General features: G+C 41.0%; 2 protein-coding genes and 1 long non-coding RNA gene across 3 annotated transcripts; 1 reads left to right on the top strand and 2 right to left on the bottom strand.

Annotated features, from left to right (window-relative positions):
• Positions 1–2,124: 2,124 nt before the first annotated feature.
• LOC116210127 lies at positions 2,125–3,616 on the bottom strand. Its single transcript, XR_004157422.1, has 2 exons — positions 3,473–3,616; positions 2,125–3,052 (listed from the first exon to the last, which is right to left on the bottom strand). It is a non-coding gene; the product is annotated as an uncharacterized LOC116210127 (long non-coding RNA).
• A 2,412-nt stretch (positions 3,617–6,028) lies between these two features.
• On the top strand, positions 6,029–7,959 carry LOC116211107 (chaperonin-like RbcX protein 2, chloroplastic). The gene is made up of 5 exons (XM_031545331.1): positions 6,029–6,689; positions 7,068–7,159; positions 7,269–7,326; positions 7,453–7,518; positions 7,611–7,959. Exons 1-5 carry the CDS (start codon positions 6,369–6,371, stop codon positions 7,731–7,733), a joined length of 660 nt encoding a protein of 219 aa, XP_031401191.1. The 5' UTR covers positions 6,029–6,368; the 3' UTR covers positions 7,734–7,959.
• LOC116211105 (armadillo repeat-containing protein 8) lies at positions 7,912–12,632 on the bottom strand. Its single transcript, XM_031545330.1, has 9 exons — positions 12,123–12,632; positions 11,002–11,721; positions 10,490–10,585; positions 10,324–10,407; positions 9,295–9,529; positions 9,034–9,194; positions 8,657–8,935; positions 8,399–8,561; positions 7,912–8,231 (listed from the first exon to the last, which is right to left on the bottom strand). Exons 1-8 carry the CDS (start codon positions 12,483–12,485, stop codon positions 8,511–8,513), a joined length of 1,989 nt encoding a protein of 662 aa, XP_031401190.1. The 5' UTR covers positions 12,486–12,632; the 3' UTR covers positions 7,912–8,231; positions 8,399–8,510.
• Positions 12,633–13,217: the final 585 nt, after the last annotated feature.

Raw genomic sequence — 13,217 nt, 5'->3', positions numbered from 1 at the left:
AGAAATCACGTTATAATTTTAACAGATTCTTTGAGTAACAATATTATTGAGAGTCAACTGAAAACTTTCTTATTCCATGTCGTTTTGTGATGCTGCACTGAACTAGTGCGAACCTAGCTATTTCTATGGTGTCTGGATTGAGTGGACGGAATCCAAATCCGGGGTTGACGATTCTATCAAATCCTGGGAGAAATATTATTGAGAAAAATAGAAAAAAAAAAGAGGAGAAAATAAATAAAAAAATGAATTAATAAATAAGTGAATAAATAAAAATAATAAGTAAATGAGTGAAAAGAGTCAGAGACCCGCGTGGCACGCACTTGACGGACAAATTACGGGAAACGCGTGTCGCTATCGCGGGGACCACGTCAGTGAGGACACCGCAGGCAACATGCGACACGTGGAGCCTTTGGACATTATTCACCTCATTAATTGATATATTTCTTTTTTATTTTATTTTCCTCTTAAATTCTCGTCCATCCACTCAATCTTTTTTCCCCCTGACCTTTAAAAAACATATTATTTATATTTTCGATCGAGGGCAATTAGAGCATGCTGAAAATGATCCTTCAAACTCAATTCTTACTGCCAAACACTCCCTCTATTAATATAGTAATTATTATTTTATTTTTTTGGGGAAGTCGAGTTGCAGATCACATGACTACCATTTAGGTTCTTCATCAAATGTTAAGTGCCTCTTTGAGAAAATCTACGAGGAGGGAACTCTACACGAGTGGTTACAAGGAATGGTGTACGAAAGGCTATCCACCCAAACCCCGAATATTTAACAATATGAAGAAGAGAATATATGCAATGAAGGGTCGGCCCATCCATCATCTTATCTTTGCAGATTCACTGTGCAGGAAACCCCCATTGCTCATCACCAGCATGCTGTGCACTGTATTATTTCACACGTTCGCGATATAAAGGTCGGGACCGGATCTTAGAAATGATCATTCGATGCTTTAATAGAACGGGATTTCCAATTGCAGAAGTTACTGGAAGGGAATCAATTCCGGCACGTTGCAATATGAGCGATTCTACACTCAAGAAAGCTCAAGACGACATTCCGATACCGCCTTCAAAACGCTCACCATCCCCAGTATGTAGTCATGCATGCGTGAGCCGTGAGGTCTAGCTCCCGTAAAGAAGCTAGGCCTGTCACTCGATCGACCATGGCGGTTCGGGGTTCGGCCGGAGATTCAATGCATAATAACAACAAAAGGAATATATCGAGATCGAGATAAAATATAAAAGGGAAATTAAGCAAAAATCACGAGAGAGGAGGATGATAAAAAGATTCTCATATATAGGGATAGGGGATAGGCTAGACAAAGTCAGACGTAGGACGAGTACCGTTTGGTTTTTATTAGGCCGCACGCAGCGCACGAGAGTTCGCGAGATCGACGGGCTTTCATTCATTCATTCATTCATTTCATGTGCTTGTTCATTGGATTCTCTTTACATATGTCGGACAGTGCTCAGACAACCCCTCTCACCACTGACAGAAATCGGTCTCACCCTCCCCCCTCGTACTAAACGACAAAACCTACCTGCACTACAGTCCAAATATAAATCCAAAATTATCCTTACATATATCCATGCATCAAAATGAAAAGTTATATATGGCGAGTAGCGCGTAGTTTTTTTATGTCCTCCCAATTACAATCTCAATCATAGATCATACAAGACGATCGATTTCAAAAGGGGATGACTACGTCCCTTGCCTCCCTGTAAAGTCTCGAGCAGTAAATTGGTACCAATACAATATTAGACGTATGGTTGATTAATTAAAAGTTCAAACCTCTAGGCCCTACCAATTGATGAAGGAAGAGAGGGGGAAACATTGTTAGAGGAATAAGAGAGCTAGGTACCTAATCTTCCGATCAATATATGGTCAATAGAAGTGCGACTCGATGTGTGGGCTCTCTCGAAGAATGGAGGGAGAGTAACATCGTCTGAGGAATACAAGAGCTGCACAATCGATCTTCCGAATGGTCAAGAAACTACGCCGTTATTTTGCTGGACAAATCGATTTATTCATGATATGGATATGGCATGCGAGATTATATGAAAGAAAAAAACATAAAAGCAAGTGGAAAAGTAGGTTTAGCAATGAAGGGGTTGGAGCTTAATTAGTTGTAGATGGGACCTGCTATAGCTTAATTTCCAGCAAAATACAATCATGAGTTAACCCTACAAACAAGTGCATATACACAAGTTGAAACACTGCAGGCTGACTAGTTGCTAATAAAGCTTATAATGATGATCACAATTGTATTATCCTCTAATATTCTTTTCCTTATTCTAATTAACCCCGATAATAAAGCAGTTCAAAAAACCTAGCTAGCTAGAGAGTTACATTAAGAATTAGTCTCGAACTACCCAGCTGCCATATGTTGTTCTAAAATCAGACAATTCGTTCCATCGATGGACATTTTCGTCTGACCAGACTGACGAACAATGTAGCTAGGAGGTGCGTCTGGTGGATATGCATATATAGCACATTCACCTATGTACTGATAGCCCGCGTATATGTATACCTTCGACCCCCCTTATAATTAATCGGCTTTGTGAAAAACTAAGCTAACACCGCTGACACTTTGTGCTGCCTCTGATCAATCTATCCTGGTTTAGTCCGACATGTTGCCGAGTGCAAACATGAAGAATACCTCGAGATCGGGAGGAGCAAAGAAGGTGATCTGCCTTCTAGTCAAGGACTGATCGGGAACATCCACCCTTTGCTTCTTCGGTGCTGGCGGGCAGGTCTTGATCTTCGGTATTCGATACTTTCGAGCCTTTGGGGTAGAGAAGCCACTTGATGGGGCACCCTTAGGAAGTCTGTCGAAGTCGAGGTGCTCACAGCTTTTGATCGGTGAGGGACTGATAGAGGCTGAGTCGGCCAATGGTATTGCCTTCCCTTGTTTTCGCGGTCTCACAACCCTTCCCTTGCTGATAGTTTTCGGTTTCGGCTTAGCGCTTCTTGTTCTTATGGCCGAAGACCCTTTCCGACCCTTTGCTGCCATTCTGCTTCTCGGAGAGAAATCAAAATCTGTTGAATCAAGGAGAGGGATATGATACTTTAATACGGGAACCAAATGAAGCTTTGTAGGCCGATTGAGAAGGAAAGGTTATCGCGAAGAGACTGGAAAAGCTACTAAAAATGACCAGAAAAAGTGCAAACAAAGCAACTCGACAACTTCTGTGAGAAATCACAAATGCTATGTTGTGTCTCACAGCTGGTTGGGACATAATTTTCGGAACAAAACATTGAGACCTGAACAACTCTGCGCCGAACTCAGTGTAAAAACAGAATCGCATCGGCACACCACAAAAAAAGTGCGCACGTTCGTACCATGTGATGTATATGAAGGATTCTCTGATGGGTGCAACCGATGAAGAAACTCTTAGATGAAAAGCTGCTAGAGAAATATAATGTCGAAAACAAGATCGAGGGAGGGAGACATTTCACCTTTCTTTCTACACCTAAACCAAACAAGGCCGCGAGCAGTTTGGGTTGGAGTGCCCTAATCGAGAGAGATGAGATGAGACTGAGAGAGATGTTTCAAAGATACATTTATATAAATATAGAAAAAAGAAATATACTTATATATATATATAATATATAATGTACTAGCAGAAAACGGGTAATTGAAATTTAAATCGATAATTTGGCAGGATTGTCCGCTGCCCGTGGGTCATGAATATTGATAAGAGTCTTAGACAATTGATGTCTTAAAATTAATTAATTAATTTGCCCTAAAGAAATTGATGAAAATTATATAATATAGTAAATATATTTATTTCCTGCATGGGATAGACCTCGGGTTCCCTTCAGAAGGAACATTTTACTGCAGTAGTAATAATAATGGAGATGCAAGGTAACATTATCATTTAGCAGAAAGTCGTCCATTCCCTTTCTTTTTTTTTTCCCCATAGTTTTGATAGGGCCCCATATATGGATGTGTTTATGATTTCATGCATCATTATCCGTATTATATTTCCTTAATTTAATATACTACGCAGTGACAAAATTTGACAAAAAGTTTACCTAAATCTTGAATGAATTAATTCCCTAGCTAATCTCACTATAAGAAAATTGTCGTATATGGACGGAATAAGCAAATTCGATTAGATATACCTATCGCGTCCTCTTGATAAGTACCTTTTGAATGAGCCTTATTAGGCACTCATAATCTACGTCGGGGACGGCGTATTGATTTGTAAATCATCGCTTTATATGGCGAAGAGCATCTCCAATTTGGTAATTATTGCGATTTTCTTTCTTTTTTTATTTTTTTGATTTGCTTGATTGATGAGATTTAGTTATGATTTATATTGCTTTTCATTTCTTATCCGATATATACAAACCTCAATGAGGGAAATTCATGAGTTTCAGTGCATCATCGGGATATTCAAAGGCAAGAGAACTTGTCTGCTTGTTTGCTGCACGGTTGGGCGGCGGTTGATATTTAAGATTCCTCATGTTTTTGTCTGTGTGTGTGTGTGGGTGTTTTTTTTTAACCCATCGATTAATCTCTTCATTAATTAGTTATTTCACTTTAAGTTAATTATTTCCCCCTTAATTGTGTTTTATTTATATATATATATATAGTACTTAAACAAAATTCAGTCAGTTGATAAATGTATGAGTCAGACGAGAGATAACTTGAAAAACTTATTGAGTGATCCTATCTCGTCACGTGACGTGAAAAAGTACCAATCAAATTACATGAAATTATGAATTTGATGCAACCACTCGGATAATTGTCATAATTATCCTTCATTAAAGAAGCCTTATTGATTCTTTCTCATCGCATCATTTGAGATAGGATCATCTAAAAATTTTCTCAAAATAATTGGGAATGGGGCTGTTTTTTCTGTGTCTTTTTCGGTAAGCCCTAGATATTAGCTTCACCTGGTCAGACATTTTTAGGGATTTATTATTTATAAATTTATTATTGTTTTCAACTGTTTGTTGAACCTGAATTGTTTGTTTACTGTCAGAGGATCCTATATAAGATCAGTACTTAATTTGGTTTAAGCTTTCTTTCAAACACCCAAATTGTTTATCAACTGTCGTCAGAGGATCCTAAAGAGTTTACTAAGCATGATTTAAACTATATAATAATACATGTGCAATCCCGAGTTCATATTATTAATATCACAATCTTCTTCTTTTTTTTTTTTTGGTGAAAATATCACAATCTTCATTTCAACGGGGTTGACCCTCATTTGGTTCTCTATAATAATCCCCGTGACATGCATGCAAATAGTGAAGAAAGTATTTGGTTTGGTTCATTCTCCACAGCTTGAATACTACTTTGGGTTGATATAGAAGATTATACATATCCCGTATCGCGCGATCAAGGTTTGGAATAAATAGCATTAGCCCTGATAAATGGTCTGTAAATGAGTTATTTTCGTACTATTCATAGGCTGCATGCCTAAACCCATAAGTAACTTGAACTATAGTTTCATAGCCCATTGACGCCCGTGAAGGCTTGGATTCCATCCGCTCAGCTTCTCTAGAAAAATGAAAGCGTACGAATATCGATCATTTCAATATGATCTTAAGTAGAATTTTCACTTGACCTTCACTCTCGTCATAAGATCGACTCGTAGCTTTGTCAATTTCTTTCTTCTTTTTTTTTTCTGATGAGTAATTAATCTCTGTTAATTTCTAATTGTCGCACGCACGTGCTAGAAGCAAATGATGAACCTCATGCTTATTATGGTAAATGGACTAATTAGACGGTCTTCCCTTTTCTCTTGGAATATCCCCAAGACAAATTGGACAAGAATCCAGAGACATTTCCACGTGGCGGTAGCCCACCAAGTTGGAAGAAACCGTCCAACTGATTGTGAGTCTTCAAGATTAATTCATTCACTTCAATCATCAATCACACCCCGTTTAAAATACAGAAAACGTGAAATAAAATACATAAAATCATCTTGTAGGACCATCTGGTATTCATATAGACTTCTTATTAGTTAAATTTTATTTACTACATACATAGATCTGATATGAAGTCTGAACTATAATTGAGTTTACGGTCCGCTACGGAACCTTATCAATGCGGAGAGATTTGGGCCTCAGAAATATTCTCTGGTCGGTGTTTGACACAAGCCTTCACGCCTCAAAGAACAAGCAATCAAAGCTATGAATCGGGACGCATTCAGCATTTCTCAACTGCTCATTTGAATCTTTGACTTCTGCTTTTGTGTCTGTCTCCTCAATTCCCTCCCATTAATTCGGAAATCAGCTGAGCTGACGGTCCCTAAAAACTGAAGAAAGTTCCACCCATAACTTCATTTTATTGTTATCAAGTCTTTGGGTCTTTGATTATAGCAGACTGAGTGAGGACATGGCGGGGGCTTTATCGGCAGTCGGGTCGACCGTAGTGGACTCACTCCCTGGTACCGTGAGCATTAGCAAGGCAAGTAGTGGGGACGGCCGTGTGGTTCCATACAGGAAGCCAGAGGGGAGGTCTGGCCGGGCTTTCCCACGGGCGGTGGAGCTGGGCAGCTCCTTTGTGGACTGCTGGAGTGATTGGCGGGTCGAGGCCCGGGTAATTTCGGGGACTGCTGGTCACCAGAGGCCCAGAAAGCAACGAAGGGACCGGAGGTTCGTGGTCATGAACGAGGTCGCGGGGCAGTACGAGGACAGTTTCGAGGACGTTAAAGCGGTAAGACTCTCGATCGAAGAGTCTTAAAAAGTTTCAGGACATTAACATGGGAATATCGGTTACTGTCGGATTTTCTGCAAGTAGTGCCGTATTTCAGCTGCTATTGACATAACATATGCTATCATAGCCCACATTTTGGTAATCTTATGGAGAAATCATTCGATTCTCTTCGGTGGCTGAATTGAATATGAACACGTCCTGTCATACTTATCTCTAGTATCTGAATTCAGAATTTTTGAAGTAATTCGATTACATTTGGGAAGGCAACTTTTAAAACATCAATCGTGAGATCTGCAAATTATGATCACGTCTCAATACCGCTCGGTTGACTGCTGTGAATTCGTAAACCTTACGTGATTCTTCCGTGCCTGGGTCTAGCAAATGTTAAACTACTTGACATACAAAGCCGCAAGGACGGTTCTTCACCAGCTCTACGAGATGAATCCAACGCATTATAGATGGTTTTACGAGTAAGTGAGATCTGCTGTATTCTCTTACAATTAACCTGCACGGAGCTTGTACTGTTCGTGTCAATGGTGGTTTGCATTCTAAGCGTGGCTACATTTCTCTCTTGGCAAGTTTCATGGTAAATAACAAGCCCGGTGATGGAAAGCGTTTCCTCCGAGCCCTCGGTAAGGTACTTTTCATAATCTCATGACCGCCCTTCTCAATTGTAAGCACCTTCGGGAAAATTAATGAATTTGAATCGCTTCATACGAGTCTCATATGCTCACGACATCAATTTTCATCATGGTTGTGACAGGAGAGGCACGACCTTGCTGAACGGGTTATGGTGACGCGCCTCCACTTATACGGGAAATGGGTAAAGGTAAATGAATCTCTTCTACCTGCTTTTTTTTTCCAACGCCTGCTTTTTGATTGTCAGTCGTGTATGACTCCGCTTCATCATGGTTCTTATAGGAATGTGATCATGCTGCAATATACAAAGAAATATCGGATGAGAACTTGGAGTTGATGCGTGAACGGCTTATGGAGACGGTGATTTGGCCTGCAGATGACACGAACACGGAGAAGATCGGTTGATGGATGCCGTCCCTGCCCTTGCAGGTTTCAATAATAATTTGATCCCAAGATTTGTGATTTTGATGTCCCATCTGCGAATGAGGAATCAGTGTATCTGTAAATGATTATAGGAAAGCAAGCATCCTGCGCGAATTTTTGACCGAACTCGGGTTAGTTGGAGATGATTTTCTTTGGCAGAGACGTGAAACTTATTTATATATATCCGACAAGAACGAAACTATAGGAACATTCTGAGTTCTTTTTCACACGTAAAAGCCCTCTTGTTTTCAAGGGGAAGGCATGAATTTTACAGCAGAATATGCTTCCCCAGCAAAATCTACAGACTGATACAGCTGATTATCGGCATCTGATTGCCTTGAGAATCTAGAAGCACCAGAATTATCAAAAATGCACCAACGGACAGTGATACGGAGACAGCCGAGAATTTGATGTACATACAAATGAGCTCCCCTGCCTGCTACACTACACACCCAAGAAGCTGAAAGGTACTTGCTGAGCCTGCACATGGACAGTGAAAGAAATATTCAGAGTCGGCAATGGATCGAGTATATTGAGCCATCGACAAGTGAACTACCGCTTCGATTTTAATGGAAGTGCAGAGTATGTCACTGTATAATTGGGGTGATACATGTTCCAGAGAAAAACAAAGGCAATGAATGAAGTACCTCAACACGACAGTGGCAGTTTTAAGTCGTCGAAGCTGCATAGTATCTTACAACAGCAAGGTCGAGAATGCAGGACCCAGTATAATAAGGGGATGACCTTGAACAACCAACTTCAGCTGTCACCAAAAGTCATATACTGCCCAAGTATAGTTCTTACTCGAAGCTGTTGACAAATAAAAATCAGGCCACCATCAGCGAACAATAGTTGTAAAACCAAAGGTGCATATTTTAAAAACCCAAAGTAAGATACCCACTGACCTTTACATCGAGGCAGGGATCGTTGACCATGTTCTTCAACTGAGAAATTATGCCAGCATTTCTCAGTTTTCCGATCCTACTAGACACACCTCGGCAGGAAGGGGTAGTTAAGTTAACAACCACCCAGACAGAAGCTGTTCGTAGGCGACTATCGTTGCTCTGCAGAAACTGTGTTATGAATGGTGAGCTGCTGTTTTTTGTGTCGCGAAGCAATTGGTCCATTACTGCATCTTTATGAACCTCCCCGCCACTGGCAACGTTGCACAGCACATACATTCCCTGAACCCCATACAGTTAGAATTCAAATATTGTTTATTATGGATTTAACAAGAAGACCTCCATCATCATTTTCTCAGAAGTAGATCGGAATTACTGACCTGCATCCCAACTTCAGCTGTGGAAGCACGTTGCAACTGCCTTCCAACAGCATCTAACACAATGCTGTCTTCTGCGAATACATACTGAACGGAGTCTAAACTTCCATCAATGAGATTGCGGACAAGAGCTAGGGCTTGTTCTTGGACAGGGGGCTCCGGATCTGCAAGAAAAATGCAGTGGGAGGTATTTCTGCCATTATATGCCTACAATGAAGTGAAAAATAATAGACTACTCTAGACAATCAGAATGCTGTCACATACCACCAATGAGGCTTGCCAGTGAGGATGCTGTGAGCTCTCCATAAACCCCTTCTTTACATTTGTTGTCAGCATCGAAAGTCAAGTTTTTTAGAGCCCATAAAGAATTTGACCTGATTGATGGATTCATTGACATTGACAGCTGAACAAGCTGCTTAACCCCTCCCCATCTCACAAAACTTGACTTGCGTGTTCTAAAATCAACTACGATGTTGCTTATTGCGCGAAGAGCTGCCAGCTGAAAAGGAATGGAAATTAGAAAGATACTAGGATTCTGGTCATACTGAGAGTTAATCTTTTTTTGACAGATGTACCGAAAGTCAATCATTTGAAAAGTTGCTACTCCTTCCTCTGTTAAAAATATGCTATACAGAGCCAGGTCCACTAACTCCATTACTTCCATATGAGTGAGAATATGTCGGTGTTTTCAGGAATACTTCAGTAACAGAAATTTTATTATCCATAGAGAGATTATTAGAATAAGAAGAAATAACTAAACAAGTAGTCATCATAACACCCTAATAACAAAGCAAATATAACCATGAGGAAGAAAAAAAGAAAGAGGTGATTAAAGGCATCACGTGGCTCGGATTCTAGAAATACCTAAGATGTTTAAAAATAATAATAATTTACGTGCTGAAAAGCTATGTGGCATCATATGCGCCCGCAAACAAGAAAAAGCACCAAATCCATGGCTCCAAAAGCAATTTGCATTTTGGACACTCAGTCAGGAAAATGTATTCATCAAACAGGTAGTTGAAAGATTTCCAACAGAAATAAACATGTCAAAGAGTTACCCAAGAATCTTAAAAAGGGACCATGTAGAGAAAATGCTGCAATTCCGGCACTTCCAACTTCCACAAGCACTAAATCGAAGCCAAACTTTTTTATGACATAATTAAATACAACATCAGAATGCCTTTTATGGACACGACTAGCAATGCACAGAACCAGTAACCTGAACCAGGTTCTGCTCCAAGTATAATTAGAGAGAGCAAAAGTATGAATACTGTAAGACAAACTATTGACTACCTGAACAGACAGAGTCGGATCATGGAGAAGTTGAAGTAGAGGCAAAACAATCTTTTCATTCATGAAGAACCCTGCACTCAAATTCTGTAAATAATTATCAGTGATGCATTCAAACTATCCTCTTTAAATGCTGATCCAATTTATGTTCATTGATTCTACTGCAAACCTGGACTGACCGAGAGACGCTTCTCATACACATACAAGCTGCTGCACGTACATCAGCACAATCATGGCGTAGTGCATCATTAACCGAATCAAATGCCTGCACCAATTAAAAACAAAAAAAACTTACTAATTGCAAGTAATTTAGAATTAACAATCAACTTCATGTGCAAGATCCTTAATCAGCCTTTAAACCATTCTATATGTGTAATGTACAAGATGGTACAGGGTACTACACACTAATATGTTCCATTTACCATGGTCAAAACTGTATGTGCAGCCACTCTAAAAGACTAAAATACAGATGATAACTTCTAGAAAATTTTGCAACCCACTTTATACATCCAGTTGGAACCAATGCCATTTAATTTCTGGAAATGCCAGTCCTAAATGTGCTATTAAGGTGTTATTGTAGGATGATCAATCCAAATGAATGACTTTAAGAAAAAGGAGACAATGATTCCCCGTGTAAGAATAGAACAAAGAATGTTGATTTACAACGCTGCAGCAGGTTACCTGCATAGGGAGTAATTTAGCCCGGCAGACCTCCAACCTTGAGCATATATGAGCTAAAGCGAGTAATATTCCTTCTAATCGCTGGGGTTGTAACAGATCCTTTTGCAAGTGAGTGCAAAGTAGATCAATGGCATTTGCATCAAATGCCAGTTTCTGCAAATCTTCCTTATCTTCGATAAAACTTGACAGAGTAAAAGAAGCTTCATCTCCAACTTGCCCAGGTTCCTCCAGAAGCTCAAGCAAATAACAGATCAATTTGGTTTCAATTCCTTTACCCTTGAGATAGCCAGGAGAGACATTTCTTATAATGATCAAGCACGCACATGCAAGCAACCTCGTACGCGTGGACCTCTCACTGGTAAGTTTGACTAAGAGGTTCAAAGCTCTTCCTCCTTCATATTCCACAAACTTGGAAGTAACTTCAGTATTATCCTTCATCACTGAGGCTAGAGACTCCAAACTGGCATCCCTCTGACTTATAGAACCTTCAAGGAAGTCTATCAGCTTCAATAAAACCCCGTTATCACAAAGCACCTTCTGCTCTGCACTTGTCTCACATGAATGTGTGATGATGCCAGCACCAAGTCCATTAACATTCTCGTTTTCGCTATTTAGCAGGGAAAGCAGAAAGTCCATGTTCACCTTCTCTGAAAAATCATACTTTGGAGCAAGTTTAGATTGGTAAATCATTTTCAACGACCGCGCACCAGAATCAACGACCTGAATTGAAGGTACACAGAATGGTCATTACGAGCCGGCCCTACGACTAATCTATGCAACTTCATGGAAACTCATCTGAAATCAATTTAAACACATATCTTACGGAGCTTCAATTACATGAGACTGCACACAATGTTGAAATCCAAATTCCAATCATAATGATGCATTACACAGATGTATGTCCTTCCATTATCTCCAAATTTGAAAGATCTTCAGGACAAGTTTGCCTAATTCTGAATTCTAAAGCTCAGAGCCTCGAAAAGCTTGGCACGATTATGGTAATAGTTTCCCGGAAACAGTAACGTATGCTCAACATTTTCTCAGCCGCCAGACGGCAGCGAACTCAACAGAATCTACGATGCGAAAGTTTCTGAGGCCGAAGAGGCGGATTCAACTGTTACCTTCTCATCGGAGCTGGAGAGGAGCCGGACGAAGTAAGGCAATGCACCGGCGTCGATGACAGCTCGGACTCCAGCATCGACACCGCAGGCGAAGCTGCCAAGCGCGGCAGCAGACTGGACGACGAGGTCGGAGGAGGAGGCGCAGCAGGAGGCGGCATCGAAGGCGTCGGCGAGGACGGAGGCGACGGCGGGGACAGCGCCGAGCTTGATGAAGGTGAGCTTCTTGGTGCGGTTGCCGATGATCTGGTTCTTGATGTCCCTCAGGGCCTTGAGCTGGACCTGGAGGTCGGAGGAGCTGAGGCGGGCGACCAGGTCGGTGGAGGGGCGGCTCGCTGAGGTGGCGGGGGAGACGGAGGAGGGCATTGTCGCCGATGCCGACGGAATTTCATACGACAGAGAGAGAAAGAGTCGGACGATTTAAATGGAAGAAATCCGACCGGAAGGAAGAAGGGAAAGAAGAGAGAGAGAGAGAGAGAGGGGAAAGTTTAACCACCGGTGGGATTAGTGCTGCTGCCGCGTTTAGTGGACTGATTTAATCAGACCACAGGCGGGGTCCCACCTTTGGTCCCACTGGAAATTCGTCCACAGCATATAATTTCCCCGTGGTATACTAATTTTCCCTTCCCATTGGTCTTCAATTTAATTTAGCTCGATGATTAAAGATATTAATTAATTAATGGATAAGCAGTGGTGGCCGGAACATGGCCGGAATCGGGACCGCCGGTGATGGGAACTGTTCGTTGAAGGTACGAAAAGGCTTGAGCGGATCCTTTACGACTGTGCTTCCCATTTTTTCCAACTCTTTTTCTTTTCCCCGTAATAAATTCACAAAGGAAAAAAAAAACCATAATTAGCACTAAAGAGAAGGATTGTAACGTGTAAATCTTAGTCCCATAGTTATGGGATTGAACATGGTATTTTTGTTAAGGATAGCAGGTGACTTTCTCGTTAAAATGCGGGATGTAGTGCACTAGCAAACCCGAGCGAAGAGATGCATACATATGCTCAGGAGATCCGGGACGGGATCTTCCGCAGTCCAGTCGAGATCGCGAGAACGGTAACGAAAGTGCTAGCGGATAAAGCAGGTATGGCCCA

Source organism: Punica granatum, chromosome 6 (assembly GCF_007655135.1).
Source record: "Punica granatum isolate Tunisia-2019 chromosome 6, ASM765513v2, whole genome shotgun sequence".
Taxonomy (NCBI): Eukaryota; Viridiplantae; Streptophyta; class Magnoliopsida; order Myrtales; family Lythraceae; genus Punica; species Punica granatum.
This window is presented reverse-complemented; position numbering and strand designations above follow the sequence as displayed.

Coding starts and splice junctions, on each gene's coding strand:
- LOC116211105 (XM_031545330.1), bottom strand. CDS start 12,485: ATGCCCTCCTCCGTCTCCCCCGCCACCTCAGCGAGCCGCCCCTCCACC. Junction 10,586..11,001: donor CTAAATTACTCCCTATGCAG/GTAACCTGCTGC, acceptor TAATTGGTGCAG/GCATTTGATTCGGTTAATGA. Junction 8,562..8,656: donor ATCCCTGCCTCGATGTAAAG/GTCAGTGGGTAT, acceptor ATTTGTCAACAG/CTTCGAGTAAGAACTATACT.
- LOC116211107 (XM_031545331.1), top strand. CDS start 6,369: ATGGCGGGGGCTTTATCGGCAGTCGGGTCGACCGTAGTGGACTCACTC. Junction 7,327..7,452: donor TCCTCCGAGCCCTCGGTAAG/GTACTTTTCATA, acceptor TGGTTGTGACAG/GAGAGGCACGACCTTGCTGA. Junction 7,519..7,610: donor TATACGGGAAATGGGTAAAG/GTAAATGAATCT, acceptor TGGTTCTTATAG/GAATGTGATCATGCTGCAAT.